Source organism: Taudactylus pleione, unplaced genomic scaffold (genome assembly GCF_031769625.1).
Source record: "Taudactylus pleione unplaced genomic scaffold, aTauple2 ptg000367l, whole genome shotgun sequence".
In the NCBI taxonomy this organism is placed as follows: Eukaryota; Metazoa; Chordata; class Amphibia; order Anura; family Myobatrachidae; genus Taudactylus; species Taudactylus pleione.
This window is the reverse complement of record NW_028284768.1, coordinates 2,061,217-2,075,446: the sequence shown is the minus strand read 5'-3', so window position 1 is coordinate 2,075,446 and position 14,230 is coordinate 2,061,217. Positions and strand designations below refer to the sequence as shown.

The 14,230-nt window shown below is 42.5% G+C and overlaps 1 protein-coding gene across 2 annotated transcripts; it reads right to left on the bottom strand.

Moving 5' to 3' along the window:
* Positions 1-3,004: 3,004 nt before the first annotated feature.
* SLC66A3 (solute carrier family 66 member 3) lies at positions 3,005-13,535 on the bottom strand. 2 transcript variants are annotated; one of them, XM_088444603.1, is made up of 7 exons: positions 13,297-13,535; positions 10,388-10,470; positions 9,108-9,177; positions 8,357-8,414; positions 7,071-7,191; positions 5,317-5,358; positions 3,005-4,728 (listed from the first exon to the last, which is right to left on the bottom strand). In XM_088444603.1, exons 1-7 carry the CDS (start codon positions 13,446-13,448, stop codon positions 4,553-4,555), a joined length of 702 nt encoding a protein of 233 aa, XP_088300729.1. In that variant the 5' UTR covers positions 13,449-13,535; the 3' UTR covers positions 3,005-4,552. The 2 variants fall into 2 exon arrangements, with proteins under 2 accessions (XP_088300729.1, XP_088300730.1); XM_088444604.1 differs by having other exon boundaries at positions 3,007-4,659; positions 13,297-13,534.
* Between the last annotated feature and the right edge of the window lie 695 nt (positions 13,536-14,230).

Sequence of the window (14,230 nt, the reverse complement as noted above, 5' to 3'; positions counted from 1 at the left end):
GACAACGGTCATCTGATTGGGGCGGGGCGGGTCCATGTACACAAGCTCCGTTTTGTTGTGTTGATAATTTGACATATTAAATTGCATTTTACAGTGCTTCCGGAAAGTATTCACAACGCTTCACTTTTTCCACATTTTGTTATGTTCGCCTTATTCCAAAATGGAATAAATTCATTTTTGTCCTCAAAATTCTACACACAATACCCCACAATGACAACGTGTAAGAAGTTTTTTTGAGATGTTTGCAAATTTAATAACAAAAAAAAAAACACTAAGAAATCACATGTACATAAGTATTCATGGCCTTTACCATGAAGTTCAAAATTGAGCTCAGGTGCATCCTGTTTCCACTGATCATCATTGAGATGTTCCTACAGCTTAATTAGAGTCCACCTGTGGTAAATTCAGTTGATTGGAAATTATTTTGAAAAGCATACACCTGTCTATATAAGGTCCCACACTTGACAGTGCATGTCGGAGCGCTAACCAAGAAGTCCAAGGAATTGTCTGTAGACATCCGAGACAGGATTGTCTCGAGGCACAAATCTGGGGAAGGGTACAGAAAAATATCTGCTGCTTTGAAGGTCCCAATGAGCACAGTGGCCTCCATCATATGTGTTTGGAACCACCAGGACTCTTCCTAGAGTTGGCTGTCCGTCTAAACTGAGCGATCGGGGGAGATGGGCCCTAGTCAGGAAGGTGACCAAGAATCCGATGGTCACTCTGTCAGACAGCATTCCTCTGTGGAGAGAGGAGAACCTTCCAGAAGGACAACCATCTCTGCAGCAATCCACCAATCAGGTCTGTATGATAGAGTGGCCAGACGGAAGCCACTCATTTAGTAAAAAGCACATGGCAGCCCACCTGGAGTTTGCCAAAAATGCACTTGAAGGACACTGTGGTCTGATGAGACAAAGATTGAACTCTTTGGCGTGAATGCCAGATGTTATGTGCAAACCAGGCACCGCTCATCACCAGACCAATACCATCCCTACAGTGAAGCATGGTGGTGGCAGGATCATGCTGTGGGCACTTTTTATCTGTCTTTAAAGTTGTCAGTGCAAATCCATAATGATCCTGACTGTGAATTAGTCGCCCAGGTTATAGGCCCGGGGGTGACTAATGTAAAGGTGCATACACACGTAAAAATTTTCTGTAAAACCATCCAACTAGTTGATTAGTTGGAATGAAAATCTGGTAAGGAATGGGAGTAAATGATGATCAGCAATTTGCTCCTAAATGCCAGAAAACAGATAAATGGTCGTCGGACAAGTTTGAACAAATTGTTTAGATCAAACATTTAACAAACAACAGTTTTTGACAATTTTCCGGCGTTTGGGAGCAAATTGCTAATTGTCATTTGCCAGACCTTACCAGATTTTCATTCCAACCAACTAGTTGGATGGTTGGACAGAAAATCTTTACGTGCGTACCCAGCTTTAGTGATCCTGGACCTGAGGGTCCAATAAAAGAACTGTGTTACTGTATGGAAGATTCTGTGTACCTGCTGTAACATCTTGCCTATGAACACTGCACTGACCTGTATGTCAGCCTGTGGTGAGAAAATAAACTGCTGTTGGATTTTACTCCGGTCTATGTGATTCTTGTCACATATATATATAGGAGTTTGTGTGAATCGACAATTTTGGGGACATTTTCTGAATAAATATTAGCCAGTTAAATGGTATACATTCTGAGATACTATAGGTAATACAATGATTGTATGAACACACCACTGTATATCTCTTATAGTGGAGATGTTTGAGTAACCAGGACATTGCTGGTAGCTGTACAGTTCCCTTCTATATCATCTTTGGAATTACACCATGGTATAATAACTGCCAAGGAACCCAGGATGTAGTCATCTGATAAGCATTGTTTCCATACTGTTTTAGTATGCAGCCAGAGATGGTTACATATGTGGTAAAGGTATGAATGTTGTACAGTATATATTTATTCCTTGGCGATATATACATGAAAGATCAGGATGGAAGAGGCGCTAATGATGCTACGGACAGATGACAACTGTTTATATAGTGTGCCGATATGCTTTCTGAGATAACCTTGTCAATGCACAAATATACTACACTATACATTTCTTATATCCTCCAGTTCATTTATCAATGGGAACTTCTATGTGATTTTTAATACCCATATTTTACCCCTTTTCCACCCCAAAAAAATATCCTGGTTCGAAATTTGGTTTAAAAGGGTCTAAGAGAAAAAAGGTCCATTTCTAATGACATACACACGTTTTGCAGTCGGGCCCGGGTTCAGTATGAACGGGGCCAACCCAAGAATAACCAGGGTCCAAGGTGCAGTGTAAAACGGGTCTGAATCAGCTATGATGCGGCTTGGACATGTCATTTTGGTGGAAAAGGATTATAATTTACAGGAGCTGGAACATCCACATATTAGGTCAGAGGCTCTCAAACATGGTCCTCAAAGTTCCCCCAACAGTTCAGATTTTAGAGATCCATGGTTGAGCACAGGTGGTCAAGCATGGATATCTGTAAAACCTGAACTGTTGTGGTGCTTTGCGGACCGCGTTTGGGAACCTCTGTATAAGACATTGGTGACCAGCAAGTACCTTAATTGTGGTCCCTCCTGGCTATAAGTCGTTTGTAAGTGCCAGCAAGCTGCATTCATATGTAGGCACACCAGGACAACCCATAGCTGGATGCTGATATAATTGCATGGTACTCCAGGAATTCGTTCAGCTTTCGTGCTGTGATTCCATCATGATCGGAAGAGTACTCATAATCAGAACTGGTTTAGTTGTATTGGGAGTAAGACCAAATGCTGCAAGAAATGTAATTAGCTCCAATATGGGGGGAAAAAAAAAAGTATTTTTGCAGCTTAAAAGGGGCAAAACCAGCCTGGTTCTGCATTTTAAAAAGTTGCCCCTTTAAATCATGGTGCAAGTCATCATAGGTTGTAGACAATATGGCTCCTAGGAATCAGTGTTAGAATGTTACCCCCCCCCCCCCCCCCCCTTTGCTATTTTCCAATACAGTATATTGTCTATAAATCATTGTATACTGGAATAAACATGTTTTATTTACATTACAATCTATGCTTGCACAGATAGTCATACAGCCACCCAGATCAGTAAGATGAACCAAACATGACCTCACATACTGTACATGTCTGTAACCTGTGTTTGTGCTGCATTTGGTATTTGCTCCATATCAGTGTGTTTTAACATCTCTTATGCAACTATATGTTCATCTCTAAATGCATGTCGAAGGCAGATGTAGTTTATGTGCGTTAAAAAAAAAAAAAAAAGTATTTCCAAATCCCTTAGGTGCTGTGTTTAAAAGAAATCAAGAAATCCCATCCCACATATATTATGATTCATTTTGAATCTGCCCATTAACCCTAGCACTGCCAGTGCAAATTACAGAGAGAACTGGCACTGCATATTAAAACAAGCTCTAGCACAAAACCAGCATATTCCACAATACATAAGAAGTGCCCTGTGCCCCTATAATACCTAGCACTGCCATATTTACCAGTGTCATCCATCACCACAAATAATTAACTCCAGTGTCCTCATATAGTGTAACATTAGTGTCCTATTGGACAGCAGGCTGTTTGAACAATCCCCAGGCCTCATTTTTTATTTTCTCTATGCTGGTGTCCAAACCACCGGATTATTTACCTCATTCAGCTGTACCAAAGCCTTTGTAAACAAGGGAAGTAATAACATGCTGGTTTGGGCTTTATATATTATACATACTGTATTTTACAAATACTAACTATTGCCTCCAATATATTAATCTCTTTCTGATCAGTGATTACCTCAGGTCCAGAATGGCTGGAGGTAGGAGGAGCTTTAGTCAGGACTGAAGTGCATGTGCAACTAACGAGAAGTGGCTGCCATTATGCGGCACTGTGTTAAAATAAATGTGGCCTGATGCTCGTAATATCTGCACAGCAATGCTGTGATGCCACCGTACAAATGTAAGGGGTGAAGTTTGTAATTTAGTAACGGTTCCGCACCCTCTGTACATGCCACACTGACCAGCCTGTTGCTCTGACAGCTGTGACTGTACATATAATACATTAGTTAGCAGGCCTGGCTCCATCTTGTGGTGAATGGACCATGTAACTGCCCTGGCTGTACACCATAGCATCCAGCCTGGTGTCAGCCAAGCATGTATGTAATCAAACCATGTTCTGTATGTCCTGCATTCTGTTATCACATACATGTGCCACCCCCTGGGGAAAATAAGCTAAAGTAATACAGCAAGAGCACTGGCCAATCCAGCAGTATTTCGGGGGTGATGAGGTGTAAATTAAAATATATGGCTTTTGTTGGCCTATATATTTATATTCCAATGCCCTTATAAGACCATAGAAATGGATTTTCATTTCAAATAGTGTAAATATAACATGTACGTACTGTGCGCTATTAGCATCATCAATCGGATGCAATAATAACTGTTCAAGAAGTCTCTTTTTCCTTTACACATCATTCCTTGATGATTACAAGTGGTTGGTTGGTTTGTAACAGATGTGAAAGGAACATTAGTGCACCCTGCGAGAACTAGTCCTTTTTCTTGTCGTCTTTCTTGTCCATCTTCTTTCTGAATTTCAAGATGACCAGCGTGACCCAGGTATTGAGAAGTAACATCACAATGAACCGCAGTAGAACTGCAATGAGAGAGGTCTTAAAGAATGCCCGTCGTCTATAGCCAGGGGAGACTAAACGAATATTCATTTCTATGAGATGGTGAAATCACTGGGTCACCAATATGAATTCAGCCTATCGCTTCTCTAGGAACAGATGACATCACTGATAAGAATTCAACCAATCATTTTACAAGGCACATGTGACAACACCGGGAAACCGATAGAATTCAGCCTATCGCTTCTCTAGGAACAGATGACATCACTGATAAGAATTCAACCAATCATTGTACAAGGCACATGTGACAATACCGGGGAACTGATAGAATTCAGCCTATCGCTTCACTAGGAAGATGTGACAATGGGGCACTCACATTAAGAATTCACTCCATCACGTCACCAGGAATAAGTGATATCACTGGGGTATTGATAGCAAATCGGGCTCTCTCTTCACTTGTGACATCACAGACATTTTCCAAAAATTATGGAGATCATACCCTAGCCTATTTCCTCTAATCCCATACATACAACCCATATCTGCTGTTATTGTAAGCTTGCGAGCAGGGCCATCCTACCTATATATCTGTCTGTTATTACCCAGTTTTGTTCTATTAATGTTTAAAATTGTAAAGCGCAACGGTATATGCTGCGCTATATAAGAAACTTAATAAATAAACATACCTGCTTTGTCTCCTGTGGTCATTAGCGTTGTGAATATCCTAGCTGTAAATAAAGAATAGTTACATTAAATATGCAGTACTGAATAACAGGGGCCTTCCGCACCCTCTGTGTCATGCTGCTCAACCCATTCTATTCCAAGCTAAGGCATACTACAGTGCATGAGCAAGATGGATCCTTACCTGTCTGCAGCCATTTAGCTACATACAATGTACATAGTACAGTACTTTGCTGAAGCTACTGCTATCAGGAGGTACAGGTGGATGGGGGAGTGCACACACCATATTCAGATTTAAATGTATCTTCTGAAGAGGATACGTGAATGTGTTGCCCATGGCAACCAAATTCTAGCTATCAACATATAGAATGTACTATAAATGAAACCTTGAATCTGATTGGTTGGCTGGGAGCTACACCTCCACTTTTAGAATGTTTGATAAATCTTCCCTATAGTTCTAAGGGGTCTATTTACTAAGCCTTGGATGGCTTAGTAGACAAAGTCCCAGTCAATCAGCTCCTAACTGTCATTTTTCAAACACAGACTGGGACATGGCAGTTAAGAGCTGATTGGCTGGTACTATATCTCAGTTCAATCCACCCAAGGCTTAGTAAATAGACCCCTAAGTCTGTAGCCAGCCCCCCGCCATCACATCAATCTCAAGCCTTGGAAAGAGATAAAAGTACAAACCAATCAACTTCTAACTAATTTTTCAAACAAGTGACAGATACTGACTGGTTGGTACTTTATCTCCCTCCAAGAGAAGTATTATACCTTCTAAAGTGAAAACAATGGAGAAGGTACCCATAGCAACCATTCAGCTTCTAGCTATCATTTATCAAACACAGTCTACAAAATGACAGAAGCTGAGTGGTTGTTATGGGCAACTCCTCCACTTTTTCTCTTTAGAAGGTCTGACACATTGCCCGCTCTGTCATCTGTACTCAGAAATGAAATGTACAGAAATAAGCCCCATGTGCACAAACACTTATATGCAGTAGGGGCTCCAGAGGCGGGGCTGCAGCACAGTCCAAAATTCAAATAGGGGGGAGCCACACTCAGGGCCGTAGCTAGAGTAGTGTGGCCGCTGCCATCGCACAGGGCACCACAGGTCAGGGGGCGCTGTTTGGGCCTCTCCTGGCCTTTCCTATCTCTTCCCTGGCCCTTCCCCATGAAGCCATGGCCCTTTTTTGGGTGCATAATGTCCCTTTGAAAGATGAGGGGGGCGCCAATGCTCTTTCTGGCACAGGGCACCAAAACGTCTAGTTACGGCTCTGGCCACACCAACTGCTGCCAAACATCGCTGGCTGGGACTCACTGGCAGTTGGTGTGGCTCACTTGTTTGAATTTTGGACTGCGCTGCAGACCTACCTCTGGAGCCGCTGCTGCTTATACGGTTTGTTGACCGACTTAAAAATAAATACATAAAATAAAACTCTTTGAAGTCAGATTATTTCCTTTTTAGAGTGTGCCCATCGCAGCTCTGGCGCCCACCTGTAAGACCCGATGGTAACAGTGACCCTCAATTGGAAAAAATAGAAGACATGAAAGAGAATTGAGCCCATTCATTTTTTTAGGAACTAGTGACATCACATACATGCATCATGCCCCAGTGATGTCACTAGTTGTAGACAGTTCATAGCCTTAATATAACACAAAATGGCTTCCAGTGATGAATGTCTGCAATAGGCAGACTTTACAATAAAGCTTTGGCAATAAGCCGTCTACTGCTATTATTGAGTGAAATGTATTCTCTTACTAGCGCATGTATATGTTGCCATGCCCCACGTCAGTGCGCTGGCCTGACCAGAGTCTTGTGTGCTCCACAGATGCTGGAGCTGCAGGAACTTGCTGGAGGCGCTGATTACAGTGCATAAATTCTGCAAGACAGGACAGTCATAGTATTACCAGTGATCAGACAGCTTAGGACGGTACACATAAGCCATTCAGGTATTTGTATATTGCAAAAAGTAAAGCATCCTGAGACCATTCATGTGTGGGGTTGCTTCTCAGCCAAGGGAGTGGGTTCACTCACAATTATGCCGAAGAACACAGCCATGAATAAAGAATGGTACCAAAACATCCTCCAAGAGCAACTTCTCCCAGTCATCCAAGAACAGTTTGGTGATGAACAATGCCTTTTCCAGCATGATGGAGCACCTTGCCATAAGGCAAAAGTGATAACTAAGTGACTCGGAACAAAACATCAAAATTTTGGGTCCATGGCCAGGAAACTCCCCAGACCTTAATCCCATTGAGAACTTGTGGTCAATCCTCAAGAGGCGGGTGGACAAACAAAAACCAACAAATTCTGACAAACTCCAAGCACTGATTAGGCAAGAATGGGCGACCATCAGTCAGTATGTGGCCCAGAAGTTGATTGACAGCATGCCAGGGCGAATTGCAGAGGTCCTGAAAAAGAAGGGTCACCCCTGCAAATATTGACTCTTTGCATAAAGGTAATGTAATTGTCAATAAAAGCCTTTGGGGTCTATTTACTAAGCAGTGTTAGGAGACAAAGTGAAAGGAGATCAGGTACCAGCCAATCAGCTCCCAACTGTCATTTTTCAAACACAGCCTGTGACGTGGCAGTTAGGAGCTGATTGGCTGGTACCTTATCTCCTTTCATTTTGTCTCCTAGCACTGCTTAGTAAATAGGCCCCTTTGACACATATGAAATGCTTGTAATTTTACGTCAGTATACCATAGTAACATCTGACAAAAAGGTCTAAAAACAGTGAAGCAGCAAACTTTGTGAAAACCAATACTTGTGTCATTCTCAAAACTTTTGGCCATGGCTGTAGACTGAACAAGTGCCCGGGTAGGCTGGAGGATGTTCAACCACACAAAAATGTGTCCATCACACAGAAGGGATGATCTAGTGTTATCTACAGTATATATAATTGAAACTGACGTGTCAGCCACTGCACATCTCAAACCTACCTTCACCTTGGAACTTTCCCGGTGACATGACAGGCCCACGGTTACCACGTATAGAAAAGAATATAGAGGAGACGGCAGCTCATAAATTTTAATAGGACTCACCAGTGCTAAATCGATTATCCATTTCTGGAGGACCAAAATGTTCCAAAGGCCGAAAAAGCTAATCCACAGTTAAGATCCACAAACACAGTATATTATGTTATATAAAGAAAAACAAACAAAATAAAATAAATAAAAAACATGTAGTTTTTAAAAAAGGGCATTGCAGCTTGTGATGAGTCTTCCTGTCCCATTTCCATCCAAAACAATTTCAAAGTAAATTATTCACCACTTTAAATGGTAGTGAACTTTAGAAGTCAATCCAATTAGGGGCAATGCATGGGCGATATCAGGGACCACCAGCAATAGCACCCTATATCGCCGTTAAAGCACACATTTTAGTTTGCAACCTCATAGGAGTATTAAAATGCACGATGTCGGGGCTACTGTATGTACAGCTAATGTACACACTGCATTGCACTTAACAGAATCAATCCCTTAAGTGTACCTTATATCTAGGGTATAAATGTTCTAAATTATATAGATCTCAATTAGAAATTAACATTGAGCCTAAGCTGGAGACAAATGTCCCAACACCTCTCAAAATGACTCTACCAATGGTCTCATAAACGTCATCAATCCAGGAAAGCCAAGTCCCTTTGTTCATTACTGTAGTATGTGAAACTTAATTGTATAAATGTAAATGTTGTATTTAGTATATGAGCCATCGTAGTTTTGGTTTAGCCGTACTTTACATACCGACTACAAAAAAGTATTTTCCAGTCCATTGTTTCACACAAATTAGAAAGGATACATCCCGAAGTAAGCCAACGCGTTTCGCACACTTCCAGAGTAGTGAAAGATAAACAAAAGTAGAATAGCATCTGTAACACAAAATATTTCCAAAAGAACCTATTAGGGCTAATCCTGAGTTGGGCACAGACGCGCCTACGTTTTATGCTAATGCCGCGTCCAATTTCATTAATACCGAGATGCCCAATTGCAGCATCTTGCGGCAGTGCAGTTCCATCTCAGTGCATTGGATGCACAATTGAAACTTGTACTAACCCTATGGCAGGTGCAGTTTCTCCATCCACATAAGGCCTCGAGTGCAAGAGGTTGTGCGTCTTTGGACGCAGCCGCCTGCAGCAACATAATTGTCCACTTATCCCCCCGTCACCTCCTAGGAACGCCCAAAGAATTCCACAGACCATGCGTCAGATTCTGTTGTCAGTCCCTGAGCCCTAACAATCAGGGCGCATACACTGCGTGACTGGGGCGCATGCGCATAATTACATCAGCCAACTGCATGTATCATTGACACTGCAGCCAACTCAGGATCAGCCCCATGTCACAGACGTTTTATTGAGGACTTACTGAGTTCTTCATGTTTGTAGTATTATTCCACAAGCTCTGGATATCGCCATTTGTCAGTGGAGTAGTTTGATCGCCAATATCACGGAACACATTAGAGCTCTTTTATCAAACATATTGTTATTTATCTTATATATAAAATTAATTGGTCGGTTTGTTTGCCTGTCCGGTTATGCAATCGGACACCTCTGCACTGATTTGGAAACCAACACAAGGTGATCCAGTTGGATCTTTGGCCAGGTTTTAGGGGGTTAGGCGGAGTGCGTCAGGCAGAGCTTTGACCCGGGGAGCCTGTTCTGGGCCTTCCAATGAATGGGTTTGGAGTGAGTGAGTGAGTGTGTCACACTCACCAATCTTCATTATCACATCCATTTATAACCTCACGTTACCACATGTTCAGGAAGAGCATTGTGTCTTGACAAAAGTCCCAAATGATAATGAAACGCTGACACGATACTTTTTGGTGAGGTAATAAATTGATTTGATGACAAATGGTGACTAACCTCATGATTTCTATATTATTGTGGTGGCCTGAAGATACGGTGTGGTAGCACCCCAGCAGCTGGACTTTACCGATGTGACTGCATGGACCACCAGCTCTTTAAGGTAAAGCAGGTTTCAGATTAGAATTATTTGAAGCCAAACCACCTCTGTGTATGGGAGAAGAGCAGTGAGCTACAGTAATCCATGCACTGACTTGTCCACCTCCTTTCCACTTACCTTGTGCTATTAGTATTGGATACTCAAGATAGGTTTCCACTGGATAATCATAGTAGATGTGATATCTTAAAAACACAAGAAATCTAGAGAGAAAACAGACAGATAATTTTACTGTATATCTGTATAATACGTTGTGCTCAGGATTACTCGTTATATGGCATTATACAGAGGAGTGCCTCCTAAAAGTCCATATAAACAGGAAACCTCATGTTGGATGGACATTAAACACTGCATGTTTTCCAGATCTCCTTGCTGGAGCACAGGTGCATTCATTACTCACTGCCACATACTAAAGATCCATAAGTGCTACTAATTATTTTGCTTGTGATTCTGTGAGAAGACCTGGAAAACATGCACTGTTAAGAGTTCCCTGGGGACTGGAGTTTGGAAACACTGCTATAACAAAATACATATAATGATAAACATCATAAAAGGCTAACACTACCTGGATGTAGCCAGATTGTTGTGAATTTTTTTTTTGGTTGTAATTTTATATAGTTCTGAAAATGACTCATGGTATCAACGGTACCAACCTAATCCTCACTACAACAGTTGCTGGTTAATAGGGAAGCTATGGCATATCTATAATGGGCACAGGGCAGTGACGTGCAGTCAGGGTAGGCAGAGCCTCCCGTCATACTCCTGAGATTTGAGATATTTATAACTTACAAACATCTTTCTTTATTGTAATAATTTTTATAGTTAACACTCATTAACACTCACCAGCTTTGTGGAGCTCTATGTGATGACAAGGAGATGAGAGATGAGGCAGTAACAGCTCAGCCTCGCTTCTGTATAGACAGACACTGCTTGCAGAGCTTAGGGACGGGGCCACATCACTGGCAGTAAGCTGCACAGGAAGAGCTAATAGAGGCATGCCTCTGGAGTATGGGGGGTGTGCCTTGAGCACTGATGGACACCTTGGATGTGTCATGTGACCAGGATGTGAACTGCAGTGTTTAGAGATCGGAGCTCAGTCAGCAGCACCAAGAGAAGACACAGTGATGCAGGTAAGAGAATCAAAGGACACTGAAGTTTAGTGTAGGGAGAGGAGAGTTTCAGTGAGTAGGGGGTGAGACAGGCTCCCAGCATTCAGACCCATCTCCATGTGTGCCTCCCCAGCCATTAACTTCACCGTATGTGCACTGCACTAGTGCAGGGTGGCGGTGCACATGGGACCCTGAGTCCAGGGGGGCGCACATCATGCACCTATATAATTATACTTACCTCTCCAGAGTCCCGCATCGGCCAGCGCTGCAGACAGAAATCACAGGGGAAAATGACATAGCGGCCATTCTCCAGAGATTTGTGCATGCATACTAGAGAAGTCTCCAGGAACATAGCACGGATGCCATGTGCATGCACAGAAGACACTGCCGGAGAGGAGGGGGCCTGCACGGAGGCTGCACATGGGACCCCTCCTGTCTTAAAGCGCCCCTGAAGGAAGATGGGGGTGGTTTTGGTGGTATAGGATATAGATCACATTTACACTGATTCAGGTCTCCTGTTCTACATTCCTACTAGGAGTCCTGCATAGGACGTCACAGAATGTAAATCTGATTGTGCACAGGGTGAGGCGTACAATGATCACATTGTGTGTGTGTGTGTCATGGCCTGTGATAGACTTTAATTTACCTGGAATAGTGTAAGGAAATGGGTTAAAGGATGTGGGACAGGTATCTGTAAGATTACAGGTGTTTGCTTTTGTTTTGTGTTTTTTACAAATTTGTAAAATTTGCTTATTTAAAATGACACAAAAATCATATTGCATCCATTTTTACGACCCCAAAACTAATCTAGACCAAGAACACTGGCTATCATTTTAAAACTTATTAAAAGCCATTTGAAACAGTTAGCTGGGTACACATGTAAAGATTTTCTGTCCAACCATCTAACTAGTTGATTGGTTGGAATGAAAATCTGGTAAGGAATGAAAGCAAATGACAATCAGCAATTTGCTCCCAAATGCCGGAAAATGGACAAAAACTGTCGTTCGAACAAATTGAATAGATCAAACATTTAACAAACTTGTCTGAACGACCATTTTCATCTGTTTTCTGGCAATTAGGAGCAAATTGCTCCCATAAATTACCAGATTTTCATTCCAACCAATCAACTCGTTGGATGGTTGGACAGAAAATCTTTACGTGTGTACCCAGCTTTAGAGTCCCAAATATTCTCCGATTGGCCGCTGACAGCTATCCTGTTAGGAAATATTTATTTGTTCTTGTTTAGGGTGCAGGGTGTTTTTCCCAATACACTTAACGTGGCTATTAACAGCCTGAATTACTGTGAATTACTGTGCAAGTGCTTTTTTCAATTGGATCGGGAGCGTGCATAGCCGCCTTAAGGAAATTAGAGCCACATTAATAAAAAAATAAAATTACCGCAGCTAAATGAATATGCCCTGGTATGTCAACAAACCATAAGTGGACGGGAGGATACGGACGTCATTATTGTGTCGTCACAATGTTAATGTTAGTGCATTCTGTATTTGTGTTGTTAATTAATGTATCTTTTAGACATTATAATTGTTTTCTAAACAGTAAGTCTGAATAAATAAACTATCAGGCCCTTTATGAGCTGAGACAGGCAGGAGGAGTATTTAGTAGACAGGTTAGACAATCTCCTTTTCCTACACATAGTGCATGGAGGAATCAGTGTCCCTGGGCTGTTTTCTTTACTTGCTGCTAATATAGGTAACTAGTTAGGTGCTAGCTATACGTGAGCGCACTCATACACCACTGCACTCTGGTATTATTCAAATTAACAGGAAACCCAGTGACAAATAACAGCATTCATGTGACTTCTCTGCACAATGCCTGTTCTAATCTTCCCTATTGTCAGTCTGCAGGCTATTGGGTGTAAAGCACACAGATAAATGCTGCTGCTGCTGTCACACATCTTACCCTGTCACCTCCAGCAGCACACTGCCCAGGCTCAGCCCCTCTGCAGACCTGGATGATATGATGGACAGGATCTGGGGGAACTTAAGCACCATGCAGACCATCAGGGTGCTCCAGTTAGCAAAGACCAGCAGCTCAGTCTCCAGCCCCATCATCCTGGTATCCGACCTGCAGCAGACACAGACAGGATCAGGGCAGCTAGTGCTGGAACTGGAAGAGACTGAGAGGAGTTTTGAACTAAGATCATTTCCTCTTCCTCTGCTGACACTGAGGGGAGGTTCCTCCAATGTGTAAGGAATAGGGAGAGGAAGAGGACATACTCCAGGCTTGGCTACATTGTTATTACTGTACAGTAACTGTAGCGCTGTTGGCTTATATTTCCTATGGAGCACTTACCAAGCAGCAGAACAAAGCTGGACAGTCATCAGGTTCAGGTGCACTTAGCAAGAAAATAGTTTTCTTAGTTTCCAACATTTACACATCTGTACATCACATGCAGCCTGGTGGCGTAGTTACTAGCTCTGCCGCCTCACAGAGGTCATGAGTTCAGTTCCCACTAGGATCATATATGTGCAGAGTTTGTATGTTCTCCCTACATTTACCTGAGTTTTTTTAGGGACTCCAGTTTCCTACCACATTCCAAACCCGATGGTATACGTACATATCTGATGTTTGGGGGTCTGCACATGCACAGGTCCCGTGCAGAACAGGTCCTGCGTGACCGCAGTCCTTCCTTAGCCGACTGGGACTATTGTAAAAAACAAAGGCCTGCCAAGTGCAGGGTCTGCGTCCGAGACGTAACTAGACTGTTTGGTGCCCTGTGCCAAAGAGAGCATTGGTGCCCCCCAATTTTTTTATATAGGGACATAAGAAGTGCACCTGAAAAAGGGACATGGCCTCAAGGGGATGGGCCAGGGGAGAGATAAGAGAGGCCAGG